The following is a 16807-nucleotide window of genomic DNA, read 5'->3' as shown; positions in this document are numbered from 1 at the left end:
AATAGAATTTTTTCAGGCAATCTGAAAAAGCATTCTCATGATTTGTCACGACAGGGAGTGCAGCTCACGATGGATGGGATGGCATACTGAGAGCCCATCTCACACTCCTATCTTCCATCGTGCGATACCTTTGCAGTATCCAAAGCCGCTGCTTGCGTGGAAAACCAGGATTAGGAGCGCGGCTGTTGGCGCTGCCTTTCCGGACACCCGTACTTATACCACAGCACGCCATCCAACAGGTTTCCGCGGTGCCCCAGCCAGTTTTAGATCGCCAGCGGCCGTGCAGACAGATCGTGTTAAGGCACTCTCAGTTTAACCGGGAGCCTTGCAGCCCCTGGGCGGCCCGCCGAGCGGGGGAAGGAGGACGCTGACACCTCGCGGTTACACTCCCTCATTACCTCAGCGCAGGAGGAGCCCCCGGCACTACCAAGCGCAGCCCCGCTAGCAGTTAAAGCGATAGGTTTCCGCTAGCACCCCAGCGCCTGCCGAGCAGGCACGGCCTCCTTGAACCTTCCCCGGCCTTCAGCGCTCCCCGGGCGGCAGACCCTGCCTGAGGCACAGTGGAACCTGCCTGAGGGACACCGGGACCTGCCTGAGAGACAGCCGTAACAACCGCCGCCCCACGCCACCACCGCCCCGCGCATGCGCGGAGCCCTGGCCCCGCCCCGCCCGCGCGTTGCCGTGGAGACGGTGCCGCGGTGCGCGCGGCTGTTGCGGGTCCCTCAGAGCGCCCCGGCCGCCCCCGCCATGCCGCGCCCCCGGGACCCGGAGGTGGCGGCGGTCCCCGCCGTCCTCTACAGCTACTGCAGCCTCCCGCGCACCCTGCCCGCCCGCCCCAAGTACCGGCCGCCGCTGGACGCCGCCGAGCCGTGAGTGTCCGGCGGGCCGCGCCGTGCAGCCCCGCGGCCTCCGCGCCCCGAACGGGCTCCGCTGCCCGCTCCTGCCCTCCGCGCCCTCAGCCCAGTTCCCTCGCCGGCCTTCCCGGGGGAGCGGCGTGCCCGCCGCCCTGCCGGCAGGTCCTTCTTCCCGTAGCTTGGGGATGGGCTTGCACGGGTCTGGCCTTTCCGAGTGCTCTCGGCACCTTGTCTGAGGTATTGGCGTACCGGTTGCCGCTCTGTAAGCGCGGCTGTCTGCGCTTGATGTTGCAGAGGAAAGGAGCCTGTTCGTTACAGCAACCTGATGTACGACCCGAGAGTGGTGCGCGGCAACACTTACGCCCTTGAAGTCGTACCTGTGGTAGGTTTTTTATACGGATCATGCTACAGCTTTGTTGAAAAGTAACAGCTAGTTTTAGTGATGCTTTATTTTCAGAGAATATTTCTACATAGATAATTTGATCATATAAGAATTTAAAGCAGTCTGTATTTTTAAAAGCTACTTTGTGTTTTTCAGTAGCTGTTTCATAGAGTGAATTTCACATATGTTCTGTTAAGAAGTTTGGAGCTGATGTTCATTTCAATCCATAAATGGGCTACAGAATTTAAAAGTTAATATGGGTTTCTTTTGCTTCATCAGCAATAAAGAACCTATAATTTTTGTCTAGCAAACAGTTCTGTTGATAATATGATAACTGGACTTAAGTCCATTTGACCTTCTTAAAGCTTTACCTAGAAACTCTCACTTATCAGCAAGAACATGATATTTTAATATACTTTATCTCACAAAGCAAAGTTCTGTGTGCAATATCCACTTCCAAATAACAACTAATTGCTCTTAGTGTGAGATGTTATCGATATGCTAGGCAGCTAGCATAGCTTATTAGTTTCATGCCCTACAATCTTTAAGGTAACTGAAAACTCAGGGTCAGGACCCAAAAAAGTCAATCTGAAATGTTAGATTTGTAGCATTAAAATCAAACCACCACTTTATTTTTTGTCTAGAGAGAAATTAATATCATTTTAAAGTACAAAGTGTATTCTGTTTTGTGAGGCTTTTTATCTTCTTCATCCCTGCTCAGAGTACCCCACCCACTCCCTTTGAGATTCAAAGGCAAAAGGAAGCATGGAAAAGAGCACTGGCTAGGAAGCGTGCAAAAGAGCAAATGCGACCCAAAGCACCTGAGCCTGTGGAAGGCAGAGAGCACGTTCAGGTGCAGACAGGTAAAAGGCTGATTTTGTTTCTTTTTTTTTAATTACTCTGAAAACAAAAACTTGCTGTTCTATATTCACTTACTAAATTGGTGATACAGTTGGTAGAATCACATAGGGTTAAGGTTAGAATCGTAGAATAATAGAATTGGAGTTTCTCTAATAATTTCCATTATAACCCCTTATAACACCCTTATTTGGTTAAGTAGTGACATTTTTCCAGAGGTTCTGTTTTTCAGTTTTCAGCATACGTTCTTTTCTTGGACACTAGTCAAGATATTTTTATTTATTCTTTCCTTTTCCAGTTTCATCAGAGAAGCTCGGTATATGCTTAAAAATGAGTTGGGTTTTCTTGTTTGCTTTTTTGTTTTTAATTTGCTTAAGAGTGCAGTCAGATGTAAGAATAAGATTACTATTAAAAATTGGGGGACATATTCTAATTTTTAATAGGAAACTGCCCTATTTGTGGGAAAACAGTTATATTTGTAAGAAAAACAAAATTTGGCTGTAGGGTAATCATGAGGTGAGTTTAATGTGTTGCTGGGCCCTCTGAAAATCATTTTGGATTGGACTGACTGACAAACTGGGAAAACAGCTGTGTTACATGCTAAGCAGACATGGTCTTTGGTTTCTGAACACTCCCTCTGGCCCAGCCCTGCTCAGCCTCTACGCCACCTCCAGTGCACAGAGTGGCTTTTCACTATTCAAATACTGTTGGGCGCAGAAGGAGGCTATCTAGTTGGTCTCATGTCCTTCCCACTGACTAGTAGATAGGCAATAATTACCCTTTTTTGAAACTGCCCTATCCCATTGACTCTACCAAGAACGTTTCTGCAAGGTGGATTGAAATAGTCTAGACTCTGACTTTTGAAACCTACTAAGTGAAATGTACTTTTAGGAATCACCTTCAAGAAGTGCACTTGACATTACAGAGAAGATGGCATCAGATGGCCTATGCAGCAGGCTGATCTATGTTTTCATAGAATCATCAGCGACACCAACGGGGTCATGGCCCTTCAGGCGTGTGCACTCCTCTAACTCTTCCTGCTATGTGTATTGGCATAGAGACATTTCAGCTGGGCCCCTCATGAAGGTGGCTTATTGGCTGGAGTGGCTGGAAGTACTTTTTGCTGCTCTTCAGATGCTCCCTTACTGACCTGTGATCCCTCTCCAAGCTCTAGGCATCTCCTACTGCCAAGAGTTTAAGTTGAGATGTCTTTTTGTCTTTTTTTTTTTTTTTTAACTTCATAGAGGTCATTTTATTGCACTCTTTGGATATAATTCACACTGTAGAGTCATCAAAAATAGTTGAGAGTTAAAATAAAAAGAACTTTCAGCGTTCATTGTACTTTTGTTTCTAGAACTGTATTTGGAAGAGATTAGCGATCGGGTAATCGAAGTTGATGTAGAGTGTCAAACAGATGCATTTTTGGACAGACCACCAAGTCCGTTCTTCGTACCAGCCAAAACGGGAAAAGATGTGGCCACACAATTAGCAGGAGAGGTATGGAGCAAAGTCAGGTCTGTAAGTGCTGTCAAAACATGTCTCCCACACAAAACACACTTCTGCTGCAAAATTAGGGCAGAAACAGAAAGGAACTTGTCCTCACAGATGATGCCAAAACCCAGAAAAACTCTCTGAAGTCTGCTGTGAGGTTAAGCGCACAATTAAGGAAGGTTTCTCCATGTGCACTGGTTCTGCTGCTTTCAGATAAGAACTAGAGTTGAGAAATGCTCTCCCCTATAGCATGTGTCCAGCCCGAGAAGGGGTTAACACAGAAAGAGGGTCCAGCTAAGTGCTCTGCTTCTCCCTGGCAGCCCCACAGTGGCTGTGGTAGGGTGTGTGGTGTCTCACTCCAGCCCACTTAGCCCCCAGCTGCATTCATGCTGCTTGCCTTAGCTGACACTGCCCCCCACTGCATTTCTCAGCCTGCCTTCAGCACAGGGGCTTTGTTCATCCTCCTTTTCTCCTTGCCAAGGTGTTACGAGTGATTGTGATCAAGGGACATTTATCTCTGTTTCCCTGACTCCCATCCTCAGTTGTTTGACTTTGACATTGAAGTCAAGCCGATCCTGGAAGTGCTGATTGGGAAAACGGTTGAGCAAGCTTTGCTGGAAGTCATGGAGGAGGAAGAGCTGGCCCAGCTGTGGGCACATCAGCGTGCCTATGCAGAGCTGCGCAACGCAGAGCTTGCTGAAGTACAGCGCTTGGAAGAGCAGGATAGGCGATACAGGGAGGAGAAGGTAGGACTTCCTAAAAGCAGAACAGGCCTGTCTAAATGCTTGTCAAAAGAGAGAAAACCATTTCCAATACTGAAAGACAAGCTGTGAAGTAAGCTGGTTGTGCCCCAAAGGGTACTGTCAAGTTTGATAATCCTCAAAGCATTTTGGTACCATACAGCTGCACTCTGCTATTTGTTCTCATGCACCAGCATCATGCTATTGTGTTTATTTGGAGCAGCCATGCTCCAGTGACTCAGACACCTGATCAAGAGGCCAAACCCAACAGCATTTTATTCTGTACCTGCTGCAGCTGTTACTCAAGCCTTTCCATTATAATAACTGCTAAGTGTCAGAGTGCTTGAAAGTAAGAGAGACACCTCCTAGTCTTTCACACCCAACACATGCACTACTATATGTGCACACATACCTCTCAAGATCTCCAAGTATTAAGCTGTATTAGTATTATCTAATAAATAGGAATACAGGAATAACAATAAATAGTAGGAAACAGAAAAGGCAAGTCTTCCTTACTATTCATCAGCCTTGTATAATTGCTTTTTTTAATGCTTTCCTGGACCAATATGAGTTTAATCTTATATCAAATAGGATATAACATTGGAAAAATGAAAAGTTAAGGAAATCCTGACCCAATTTCATCTCATTTCAAAGCCAGTGATCAGCTTGATCTGCAATAATAAAGCAAAGTGTCATGAGATCGATGGATACTAAAATATCAGAGAAGGGTTTAATTTGTCCAGCTGGAAGGCCCTTATTTTACAAACTTGACAAAATCAGAAAAGGTTTACCAAAGGAACATGTTTCCCTCTAGTCCCTGTGGATTATAGTACTCCAGAAATGGAGTATAAGCTTGCTTTCAAGCACTCTTTCATATGAGGTTTTGTGAAAGTTAGAGGCTTCAAATACCAGGTAGAGACCATAAGTATCTGTACTTCTAATTATCTTTGCTATTTATGACACTCACACAGTGATCATTCTTCACATGGAGAAGATCAAAGGAGTAACAGCTAAAGGCCTGAAAATTTTACACACAATATTGCCTTGACAGGAACGTCGCAGACGCCAGCACATGCAAATGCTGAAGAAACAGAAAGAGACTGCAGAGAAAATTGCAGCTCAGGCATTTGCTAAGCATTACTTGGCTGATCTTATTCCCTCGGTCTTCAACAATCTTCGTGAGGGTGGATTTTTTTATGACCCTATAGAAAGAGGTTTGTATTTCATTTTATTTTATTTTTTCACATGTGAACTGAGTATCGTAAGGGTCAAACCCACCATGAAACATAGCTTATTGTCCTGTAATTTAGAATAATGTCATAAGGCTTTATTTACATTTGTGGCTGAACGGATAGTTTCCAAATTCATATTTTTTAACACAAACATTATTGGTCTTCCGTACAATAGTCAAGAATAAGCAGGAGCTGACAGTGTGATAATGAGAAGGACTGCTCTTGAACTGGAGAGAAATAGTGGGTGGTTAGGATTGGTAGAGCAGAAAGAGATCCAAATTAAAGTAAGTGTGTTTTGATAGGACAGGCAAAGCAAGCCATATGTCACTGAATCTTTTTTAATGAGTATCAGAGCAAGGGAGAAGTTAGAATTAGGCCCTGAAAATAATTTTGGAGTTGTAAATCAGTCACTTCCAAGCTTTTAGAATCAGCAACATTTCTTGTGGGCTACCTTGCTGCACCGCACTTCCCCAGGCCCTGCACAGACCGCAGCGTGGGAATGGTTACGCTCTCTCCAGAATGAGTCATGGGGTAAATGCAGAAACTGAGTGTATTTTGCAAACAGGACAGGCTCTGGGACCGTGGCGTACAAAGAGCACGATTTGATAAATACATGGGTAAAAAAGAGCTCTTTAGTCAGAGGGAACAAATGCTTTTAGCAGATCAGAAGCCAGACGTCTTTGGAGACCAAGGCAGGAAATGTTATTCTCCTGACTTGTTCAGGATAGTTATTTTCCTCTCACTAGAGCATTACTGTGTATCTCATCTGTGCTTGCCCTTCAAGGGTGCCAGACCTCTTTAAAAATCACTACAGCTCAGAGAACCCTGCTCTGGGTCCATAACAACGTGTAAGAGAGGCAGGAGATAAGAAACGCAACAACACCTGAGAGATTTCTTCTAGCTCTCGCAAAGCAAGTGTCTTTTGGCAAGGATGTTCATCCCTTGGTTGTAGCAAATGAAAAACAGCCCCAAGATCCTGTTGCTCATCTTTAATTACAAGACATTTTTCTTTCTTTCTTCCTGCTAAATTCTTGCAGATATTGAGACAGAATTCCTTCCATGGCTGATGACAGAAGTAGAAGAAGAACTAGAGGGGAAGGTTCTGGCAAGGATAATGCTTGACTGTAAGTTACCAAAGCCTAGAATGTAAATCTGGGCTACTTAATGTTCTTGATTGTTCTGACTGGGGAGAAAACACGTATTATGTTTACAAGGTCATGGTGGGTTAAGGTAGGAGGTATCATTTTAGCAAGTACCCATGGCTTTTTGTGTAGTGGTTGGTTGGGGGGTTTTTACTATATTAAAAAAATTTTTAATGTTGGAAACCTACTACTACATACATCTAGGTAATTGATTCTCAGATTAAATAATAGAAGCATCTGCATTGTCCTCTCTGCTGGCTTTACACTGTTTGAGATGTGTTGATGCCGGGAGATACAGTACATTTGGCAGGAGCAGAATGGTTAAAGAACACCAATTCTTCACTATAAAATTGTTATTTCTCACATGTTACACAACCACCACTGCTGTGCTGATCTCTCTAGTGTGCCTGATTGTGCCCGTGGGAACAGAAAAGCCCATCCCGTCTACAGCCACGTGTATACCATGAAAGTCTCTTAACTTGTTTGTGTAAGCTCCCTGGGCTATTGTGGCACCATGTAGGGCACCACAAAGAACTGTCGTGGTTTAAGCCCAGCCGGTAACTCGGAACCACACAGCCGCTCGCTCACTCCCCCTCTTCCTCCTCCCCCTGCTCCCAGAGGGATGGGGAGGAGAATCAAAAGAATGTAGCTCCCACGGATTGAGATAAGAGCAGTCCAGTAATTAAGGTATGATACAAAACCACTACTGCTACCACCAATAACAATAATGATAAGGGAAATAACAAGGGGAGAGGATACAATCGCTCACCACCCGCTGATCGATACCCAGCCCAACCCCAGCAGCGATCTGGGCCTTCGGGGTAACTCCCCCCAGTTTCTATACTGGGCATGACGTGCTGTGGTATGGAATACCCCTTTGGCCAGTTTGGGGCAGGTGTCCTGTCTCTGCTTCCTCCCGGCTTCCCCTCCTCCCTGGCAGAGCATGAGACTGAGAAAGTCCTTGGCCGGAGTAAACACTACTTAGCAACAACTAAAACCGTCGGTGTTATCAGCATTGTTCCCAGGCTGGAAGTCAAAACCACAGCACTGCACCAGCTACTAAGAAGGAGAAAAATGACTGCTGTAGCTGAACCCAGGACAGCTGTGGAGTAACATGTTCATCCTATGTGAAAGGAGAAGGATAATTGTAGGCCATGGTTGACAGAAGTCAAGTGACTAGCACTTTTCACCAAAGCAATGGCTTACCTCCTCAGCAGTCAATAATCATGTCCTTGCTTTTGAATAGATTAAAATATTATCCGTCTTTTGGACTAGCTCAAGCTTAGTATTCAGGTTCTTTTATTAATCAGTCTTCAGAGGCTGCAGTCGAAACACCCGAACAATCTAAACTCTGCCTTGTGTAGAAACACGTCATTATGATGAATGTGTGTCCACCGTGGTGGTCCTAGATCAAATCACTTTTTATGCTTGAATTGCATCATCATTGCTATAGTTTTCCTCACGCTGTGATTCTGGGGTTTGTTTCCTTTGGGTTTATTTTCTGTTGTTAGGGTATAATTTGGCTTAATACAGCTGGTCTGTTAGATATTTTATCCTATGATGTATATGCTGGTACTTAAGGATCACTTCTTCACGTAGCTCTTTGGTGGGGAGGGAATTTCCTCTTGTTTTAAGTAAGAAGTATTGTATGGAACTACTAAATAAACATCCCAAGAAGAATGTTGCTGCAGGATACACTAATGATGAGAATATCTATCATATTCCTGTTAAATCTTTCTGTTTAATTTTTAACCAGATATCATGGTCTTGCACCAGTACTAAGATACAGAGCACCTGAAACAGGCTAATAAGTAATATCAGCCATCCCTGTTTTGCTATTTACCCTCTGTATTTCCTGGCTTATACCCAGTCACCCATTGTTGAGCAAACATCACCTCTGCAAAAGGAATCATAAATTGCATTCTTCAAGTTTTGTAGAGGCAGACACATCCTCAGCTGAGATAGTTCATGGCTTCTTTCCCCCCTTAAGCAAAGGCATAGGAAAAGTCTCTACGGATCCAATTTTAACCCAATTGAATGAAGAAGCTACTTTGCTACTTAAAGGATTTATTTTGTCACTGTCCAGTAAAAGAGCTGTGAACTACAAAGGAAGCACCCTCAGTGGAAGGCAGCTATGTTGTTTTGTCATCTTAGAGATGACTATTCCTTCTTTTACTTGCTAAAGTCAACCCCTGAATCAACAATGAAGCTCTTTTAGTACCTGTCCTATTTTCTGTGTTAAACCTCTCTTCTTTCACTGTTGGCCTCTATTTTTTATATTCAGAATTATAGATATCAAAGTAAGTGTTGATTTTTTTGTTGTTGTACCCATTGAGAGAGGTATGATGTTTAGAGAAATTTACAAAGCCTTGGCAGTGAAGCCAATAAAGAATAGGTGTTTTACAGCTGCTTTTCAGAAAGAGAAAATCTTTCGATGACTCCCACAGTTCCAGTAATTCTCACTGCCAAAACCATCATGCTGTGTACAACCTGGCCAGTCCTTGTTCCTGGCAGGCTGACATGCTCTGGCAGAGGGGAACAACTATAAGGAAATGAACAAAACAATCCAGGTGAACCCTTTCAAATCACCACTTTCAGTGTAAACCACTCACTTGGCTGCAACAGTAGCAGGGATGGTTGTTCTAATTCAAGTATTCTTTCATTTTTAGTGTTATTTCCTTTTTTTCCCCTGTTTAAGAAGTTATAGGTTGGTAATATATATAATAATCTCAAATTATAGTTTTTTTCCCCTCCATGTTTGTTGGTGTCTTTTTCTGTTTCAGCTTTGATTCGTACAGTTGTTGAAAACCGCTTAGAAGCATTTAGCCGTCAACCTCCGTCTGATCAGCCAGAGGCACCTGCTGAAGAGCCCCAGCCACCAGAAGAGCCTCAGGCAGCAGAAGAGCCCCAGCCAACAGAAGAGCCCCACCCACCAGATGAGCCCAAGCCAAGAGATGCAGAACCCCAGATGGCTGGTGAGACTGATGCTGCTGACCAACCAGTCACAGAGAAAGAGGAGACTGACCAACCTGTTACTGAGCAACAGTCTTCACAACGCATGTCTTTCCAGTTAGAATTGGAATAAGCAAGCACAGAAGACTTGGAAACTGAGTAACAAGCAGGCAAGTCATCAAGTAAATGGAGATTAATATCTTAGAAGCAATGAATTCTTATTGGTTTACAAGTATTGTGCCCTAGCCATGACGAAGGATGAACCTAAGCAACAGTAGAGGATTAAGGCAAGTTTTCCATAGGCTGACATTGCTGATTTCAGACTGTAAGAATCAACAGAGAGAGATTACTGGGCAATAAATGTCAGTGACATTCTATCCCCTTCTACACAATCCAATCCATCAAAAAACTGGGACATTTACAGTTGAAAAGTAATGCTGTCGCACATCCTGTGCCAGAAGGTCATGAGGAGGACATAGAAAGCATCCTAGTTACCTTTGCAAATGCTTTGATAACGTTCTCAGAACACAATTTCCATACTTTCCCTATTTTGAAAAGTAGCTACTACAGCACTTAAATTTCTTTTCACTCATGTTAGTATCTCCTTTCCTGACAAACTTGGATGGGAATCTCAGCAGGTAATAGAGCGAAAGCTGCTGTTCCTGAAGCTCTGTAGGTTCAGAGTTGTCTGCCACTGGGGATTTCTGCCAGTGCAAAATCCTCCTCAGCTTCCTGACTCCCAGAGCATTGGTGAGGGGCTGGAGCCACATGCGCAGTGTTCTTTCTAATCATCCTTTCCTGCTGGTTCACTGCAATGCTATCATCCATGACAGACAAAATGCACCTGCACTGCCATGTGTATCTGTCTGTTCATAAGCCAACTCCTCAAGTGGAGCATTTCCCCTCGTAAAAGTACATCTGTGCTCCATTGCAGCAACACTGTTTCCTTGATAATAGCTGTGGCTGTGGCAAAAGTCCTGCCTTGTCCAGGCTGCTGTGTGCTACCTCTTCTCTGCAGGTCAGAGATGTTTGCTAACCCAGCAGGCCACATCCCAGTCTGAGAGTGGAATGTCAGGCATGACACCTGAAGAGACAAGGACCTGTTCCACATCTCATACTCTCAAAAGGGACATTCAGACTTTTTACAGGATCACTTATACGTGTAGTTTCAAAGGCAGACCCTGCCTTCCCTCCATCCTGGGCTAGGACATCCACTGATAACAAGGGCAGCTATTGCTTACATGAAAAGGTTCCCTTGGAAGGTGTCAGGTGTTGGCCTCTCTCTGTAGGCAGCTGAAAACCAGAAGTAATGAAATGTAAGCACCAACAAATACTCAGGGGGTTGATGTGATATGAATATGTTAAAACTGAGTGTCTGGAGTTGCATAGTACAGGTTGTAGACCGACACACCCAAGGGTGCTTTTCAAAGCTGGAATATTCCCGTGTAAACTCTTCCTCTGTTTGCTAAGTTGATAGTATTTCAACAGGGTTTCTTTCCATTTATGATTGATTCCTCAAGGCATCCAGCAAAATGTGTTATGTGTATGGCATTAAGGTAGTTGGTGCTCACTACATCTATCTGTAAGTTTCTAAGAAGAATTTATTTTTATGCACCTGACTAGAATTGAAGGCTTGAAATGAAACTGGTTTAGGCATTGAAGTCAGTGGGAAGTTTACCTCAGTTTCAGTAGGACGCAGATTTTGCATTGCTTTTTTTCTCATGATGTTGGAGAGTTCTGTCATGACTTCATATAAATCAAGTAACTGACATCAGGCTAATTTTATCTAAAGAAATGAAAAGCCTTTGTGGCATGATTATGACAGTTGTAAATGTTACAGCTCATTTTTGGAACACTGTATGTCAGGTTTAAGGATTCCTCATTACTGAATGATTGTTTTGTCGTGTATTAACAGGAGACTTAGCCTAACCTAGAGGACTGCTGTGGATCCTTCCTGAAAAGATACAAACAAATGCCGACTTGAATATTTGGGTTTGGAATGTTCCAAGAGGAACCTGGAATATTTTCACTTTTGTCACTCCTGCTTTGTGCTTGATTGCTGGAAAATTTACTTGAAGTGTTGAATTATTTTATTTAAACAGGCTGTGGCACTAACATGTATTCTTAAATTATTATAAAAAAATAATTAATTGTATGGCCCGCATTTTTACTTCATTAGAATGGATACAACTCAAGCATTGGGTATTTTGTGGTAGAGTTGCTATAACAAGTTATGTTTTTATGGGGCCATATAGCCATGAAGCTGCACTAGCAGTTTTCCATTAATGGCCCTGTACTTGAATTCAGCCCCCAATGAGTGCAGGTTAGCAGGGAAGGGGACCCCTTCCATCCTGCCGGTCACGGGAGAAGCGGAAAACCGTGGGCAACAGTAAGGAGGAGCAGAGGGATTTGGGGTAATGGTGTAGCTGTTGTCTGTCTGGGGTGATGCCAGCAGCCAGGCAGGCTGTGCGGCACAGGCCTTGCTGCTGGCAGGGTGGCTGGGGGACCCACCCCAGGGAGCCCTAGTGTGAGCACCACCTCCCCGCAGGGACCCCTCCCGACGCTTTCCCCTCCAAAGCCCCGTTCTCTGGTCAGTGTCCGCGGCAGCAGGGGAGGCCGCGGGGTGGCCAGCTCTGCACCCAGGGTGGCCCGGCGGCTCCTGCTGGTGCGCGCAACGGGGGAGCGGAGAGGGGACCGAGGGAGCCGTCGCTGCAGGCACTAGAGGGCGGGACAGACCACAGCGATCCGGCTGCAGAGACGTACAGACACTGAAGCCGCCTATTGCACGTTGCACACCCTGCACTAGTGACACTCGGCTGGACTGCCCTCTTGTGCACTTCCAGGGATGGGACATCCACAATCTCTCTGAGCATTGTGGGTTTCAGGGCTTTCTAACTGCAGCTGCTGAGTTTTTCATGCCATGTCTCAGCCATGGGCTGAACCACTTCAAAAAGTTCAGCAGAGGTGTTTCAGCCTGTCCTTTGAATGAAGCTGGAGGAAAAATGCATTTCCCTGCCTATATTCAACCACCTCTGCAGATGATAAGCAACTTGTAACGCTGTGTGCTGGACCCAGGATGTAGGCTTCTGGGTGCTTTCTCCCAGAGCCATTAGAGAGCAGACACAAAGTTCATTTTGTCATTGAACTGTGTCCAAAGGACCACCTGTAGCACGGAGGAGTGGAGCCTGTACCCCTTCTAGTCAGGCGCAGGCTGGGTACTTGTCAGCAAAGGCCTCAAACTACAGCATGTGTGCGCGGTGAGGCTTCCTACCTTTGTGTGCTTTATCCAAAGCAGCTGGTTACAACGTGACTGTATCCGTATGTTTCCATCTATTGATTTCTCTGCAAAAAGCCAGAGCGTTACTCCAACCACCAGCTCCGTGGTTTAGCTCCATATTTACTTCAATACCCGCCTGAGAAGGGGGCAAGACACTGGGACTTACTGCCTGGCCCTGATTCAGTTTGGGAATCCTCTTGCTGTTGGTGCACCAAACCAAACTCTCCACATTCCTCCACTGCACACTGACAGAGTGGGAGCATTTTGGTGAGTGTAAAATTCCTGGCTGGTTTGCTGCTGGCAGAAATCGCAGGTTTCGAAGAGCTGTGGAGAGAACGAATAAAAAGAATACACCTATGAAAGTGCTTGCTTGTATACACATGTTAAACATCAACCTCACCTTACCTATCTTTAACGGCTAAGACCTTGGGAGTCCACAGAAGCTGTATTTAACAACGGCAGTGTACAGCAACAGCCCCATGATGTTGCTGTACATGGAGATTCCTGTCCTGCCTTCCTGCAGGAGACATCTTTAGACCAGTGTGATGGCACCTATCCTAGTGAAATAGTGGAACTACTTCAGTGTAGTTTCTCACTGCCACGGTGTCCTTACTGGTACAAACCAGAAGCTGGATGTGACCTAGAGTGCATTTCAGCAGCCTAGCAGTATCACCGTAGTTACAAACTGCCTTTGGTCACCTCAATCCTCTTCAGCCCCTCCACAGATGTTTGGTGCTCTCAAATTGCCCAAGCCTTAGCTCGCAACATACAATAATGTTAGTAATATTAGTAAACTGCCACTGGCAGCTTAGGTTAATAAATTTACAGTGAACTGCAGCAGCTGCAGCAGTGGCACATCCCATGCCTCTGACTGCTGTGGGGTTCATGATTTCTGGCAAAAAGTCTGGCAGAGAGATGGCTGGTGCAGTAGGGCTTGAAACTGCCCCAGAAAGGTTATTTTACCTATCAGAATCCTAGCTGGATCTGGCGGCCACTGCTGAGATCACACGTACTGTTAAAAATGACCTAACAGTGGAATTTGACTTAATGGGAATGGTGATTCAATCGTGCTTGGGAAACTTCAATTATACCTACTTTAAATATAACTTTTTTTTTTTAATGATTATCATGTTGGAAAATACTCACAAGTATGATGGGTTACAGAGTACATCTAGATTATTCCACGGGTAAATACCAGCAGGCCAACCGTCACCATCAATTAATGGTAATTAATTGATCAAATACATTTGTTTCAAACAAAGTTGACATAACACTCAAGTTACCGACAGTTCCCAAAACCACAGCACACTGTGATCACTGGAAGGTCTGCGTAGGGTGGAAGAGGTCCCTGGATCCCTGGTCATTTAGTCCAACCTTCTCTAAAAGCGGGGTCCTAGGTTAGGCCGGGCTTTGGCTGGCTGGGGCATAGTGCTGCTGAAACAGAAGCAGGGTGCTGGGGTCCTGACAGCTGAACAACAACATCCCTGCAGCCGTGAAGGCAAACCATGTCCAGGCTGTGCCAGCAGGAGCAGAATCAACAGATAGCAGGAGGCCATAATCCCACTCTGTCTGGCACTTGTTGGTCCACACCTGGAGGACTGAACCGAGCTGTGGTCTTTCTCAGTTTAGAAGAGGTGCTGGAAAACTGGAGAGGTCCCTTGGAGGTCCACAGAGATGGTTAACTGAGGAGAACTTGCCACAGGGAGCAAGACTGAAGGTGTGTTCAGCCTGGGAAGAGGAGGCTCAGCTGGATCTCATCGTGGTTTTCCAGCACTGAATTGGTGGTTATGGAGAAGCTGGAGGCATCTCCACAAGGATGGCCTGCGGCAGGACAAGAGCCGCATGCTGGCACACCAGCTGGCCTGGGGTACGCACGCTCTCCCTTCCTGTGCCCCTCGCCCTGCCAGAGTGCAAGTCTGCAGCAAAGACCCACAGTCATGAAGTAAAATCGGGGAGTGCGCAGGAAATTCTTAATGCCGTGAGATGCCTTTTTGGAAGCAATTAACTACCACCGCAGATGAGGGAGTTGTGCGGATCCTTACGAGTACGGACGACAACGCACGGCCACAGCAGCAGCGGCGGCGGCCGGAAAGCCGCAGGCCGGGGCGCTCACACTTGGCTTGTAACAAGTTCCCCATGGCGCCGTTACAGAACAAGCCCTCGGGCTCCAGCCGCAGGGCCTGCGGGCTCCCCACGGCACGACACGGCTCTCCGCGGGGTGGTGAGGGGACGGGGCCCGGCCAGCTGCCCGCCCCTCGGCCCAGCCCTCCTCCGCCCCGCCCGCTGCCGCCCCGCCGCCAGGCGTCTCCCCGGGGCCGGGCACCGCCGCGGGGACGGGAGGAGCTGCCGCCGCCGCTGCGCTCCCCGGCCCGGCGCTGGGGGAGCGGGCGGTGCCCGCGGAGCTGGGCCATGAGGTGAGTGGGGACGCGCCGGGTCGGCAGGTGAGCGGGGCAGGCGTGCGGGGCCGGGCCGGGGCGCTCCGCCGCCCCGCAGTGGTGTCGGGCCGCTCCGGGCGGGCCGGCCGTGGCGGTGAGGGGCGGAGGCCGGAGCCGGGCGGGCGGCAGAGCACCGGGGCTGGCGGGCCGGGGAGGGGGGGCGCCCGCCGCCGCAGGGAAGCGAATTGCGCCACATGTGTCCGCCTTCAGGAGGGCACTCTTGTGTTTGTTTGTTTATTACTTTACACTTCTACCTCCCAACTTTTCCCGAGCCCCAGCCGCTGCGCGGGTTCTCCCTTGTCCGGCCGCTGAGCCTCGCACCACAGCCCGGGACGGGCTAACGCGCTCGGGCCCGCCCCAGCCGCTCTCGCCGCCGGGAGCAGAAAGGCCTCAGGAGCGGGGATGAAGAGGGGGAACATCTCCTCATATTCCGTTCGTGCCTCTCTGCAGCCCTTCGGCACTCACGGGGCTGGGGCACCGGCCCGCGCCCTGATGCCCGTTTCGTGGTGGCACTTCTCCGGTGCGAAACGCGGGTCGCGGCCCCGGAGGTTTGGTCCCAGTGTGTGCCCGCCGCTCATGGACGGGTCGCGATGCCTCCCTCAAAATCCCATCCAACAGAGGCGGCTGCAGCACCCTGTACATCAGTTTTTCATCCCTCTTCAGCAGGGTGACAGCTTACTGCTGTCAAGTCTTGAGTTGTTACTGACTCCTACGGGAGACATGGCTTTTTTTGTGGGGAAGAGGGATTTACCATATTATATGTTTTATTTTTTCTTAGTACATAACTTTCTTAAAATTTAACTTCCAGTTGTTGTGTCCTCCCACCCCCCTTAAAATTCTGAGTCTCATGGCCAAATAACAGTTCATTTTTCTACAAAGGTGAATATGAGACAGCCAAACTATTCTCTGAGGGTTGTTCCTTTCCCTGTGTGACTTGAGCATAAGTATGTGCTTCCTTGCAAAGGAGGGCCAATAAGGCTGCTTTTATAGAAGATTTAAAGTAGTTGATGAAGAGCACGAAGTAGCAGATGTCTTTAAAACGTGAGTTTGAATGTAACCTTCCCATCTCAGCTGATATTTTTAATTTATAAAGGATTGTATAGGACAGAATCCAAGCTATGGTTTTGCATACGTGAGATATCTACATACATATTCGTGATGAGGGTCTTCATGAAAAAATATAAATAGTATATGAATAAATATAAATAGTGCACACATTCCTTCTCCAAGAAGTGGTAGGAGAGGATGTGCTTGACATTATTGCCAGAAGATTAGCAAATCCAGCTCTGACAGAACGAGGAAGAGGTTCCCAATCTGAGCACTCACATCTCTCGGTATTTGAGTTGTTAAATTAACATCAACACGTGCAACCTGATCCTTGGTTGTCACAGTGCTTAGCAGAAAATCTGGCTGTTTAAGTCTGAGAGATTTAATCTCATGCAGC

General features: G+C 46.8%; 2 protein-coding genes across 3 annotated transcripts in view; both read left to right on the top strand.

The window, feature by feature from the left end:
• The first annotated feature begins 650 nt into the window (after positions 1 to 650).
• On the top strand, positions 651 to 11846 carry RSPH3 (radial spoke head 3). 2 transcript variants are annotated; one of them, XM_030500035.1, is made up of 9 exons: positions 651 to 869; positions 1149 to 1236; positions 1958 to 2099; positions 3449 to 3591; positions 4128 to 4331; positions 5377 to 5539; positions 6595 to 6681; positions 9483 to 9821; positions 11567 to 11846. In XM_030500035.1, exons 1-8 carry the CDS (start codon positions 748 to 750, stop codon positions 9782 to 9784), a joined length of 1251 nt encoding a protein of 416 aa, XP_030355895.1. In that variant the 5' UTR covers positions 651 to 747; the 3' UTR covers positions 9785 to 9821; positions 11567 to 11846. The 2 variants fall into 2 exon arrangements, with proteins under 2 accessions (XP_030355895.1, XP_030355896.1); XM_030500036.1 differs by lacking the exon at positions 11567 to 11846 and having other exon boundaries at positions 687 to 869; positions 9483 to 10506.
• Positions 11847 to 15242: 3396 nt separating this feature from the next.
• PLAGL1 (PLAG1 like zinc finger 1) overlaps positions 15243 to 16807 on the top strand; it is a 49738-nt gene continuing 48173 nt past the window's right edge. Inside the window, exon 1 of the mRNA XM_030499875.1 lies at positions 15243 to 15342. The gene's annotated coding sequence lies outside the window, so the exon portion shown is untranslated. The remainder of the gene's footprint in view (positions 15343 to 16807) is intronic.

Source organism: Strigops habroptila, chromosome 10 (genome assembly GCF_004027225.2).
Source record: "Strigops habroptila isolate Jane chromosome 10, bStrHab1.2.pri, whole genome shotgun sequence".
Classification (NCBI taxonomy): Eukaryota; Metazoa; Chordata; class Aves; order Psittaciformes; family Psittacidae; genus Strigops; species Strigops habroptila.
Note: the sequence above shows the minus strand (reverse complement) of the source record. Positions and strands in the feature narration are given on the sequence as shown.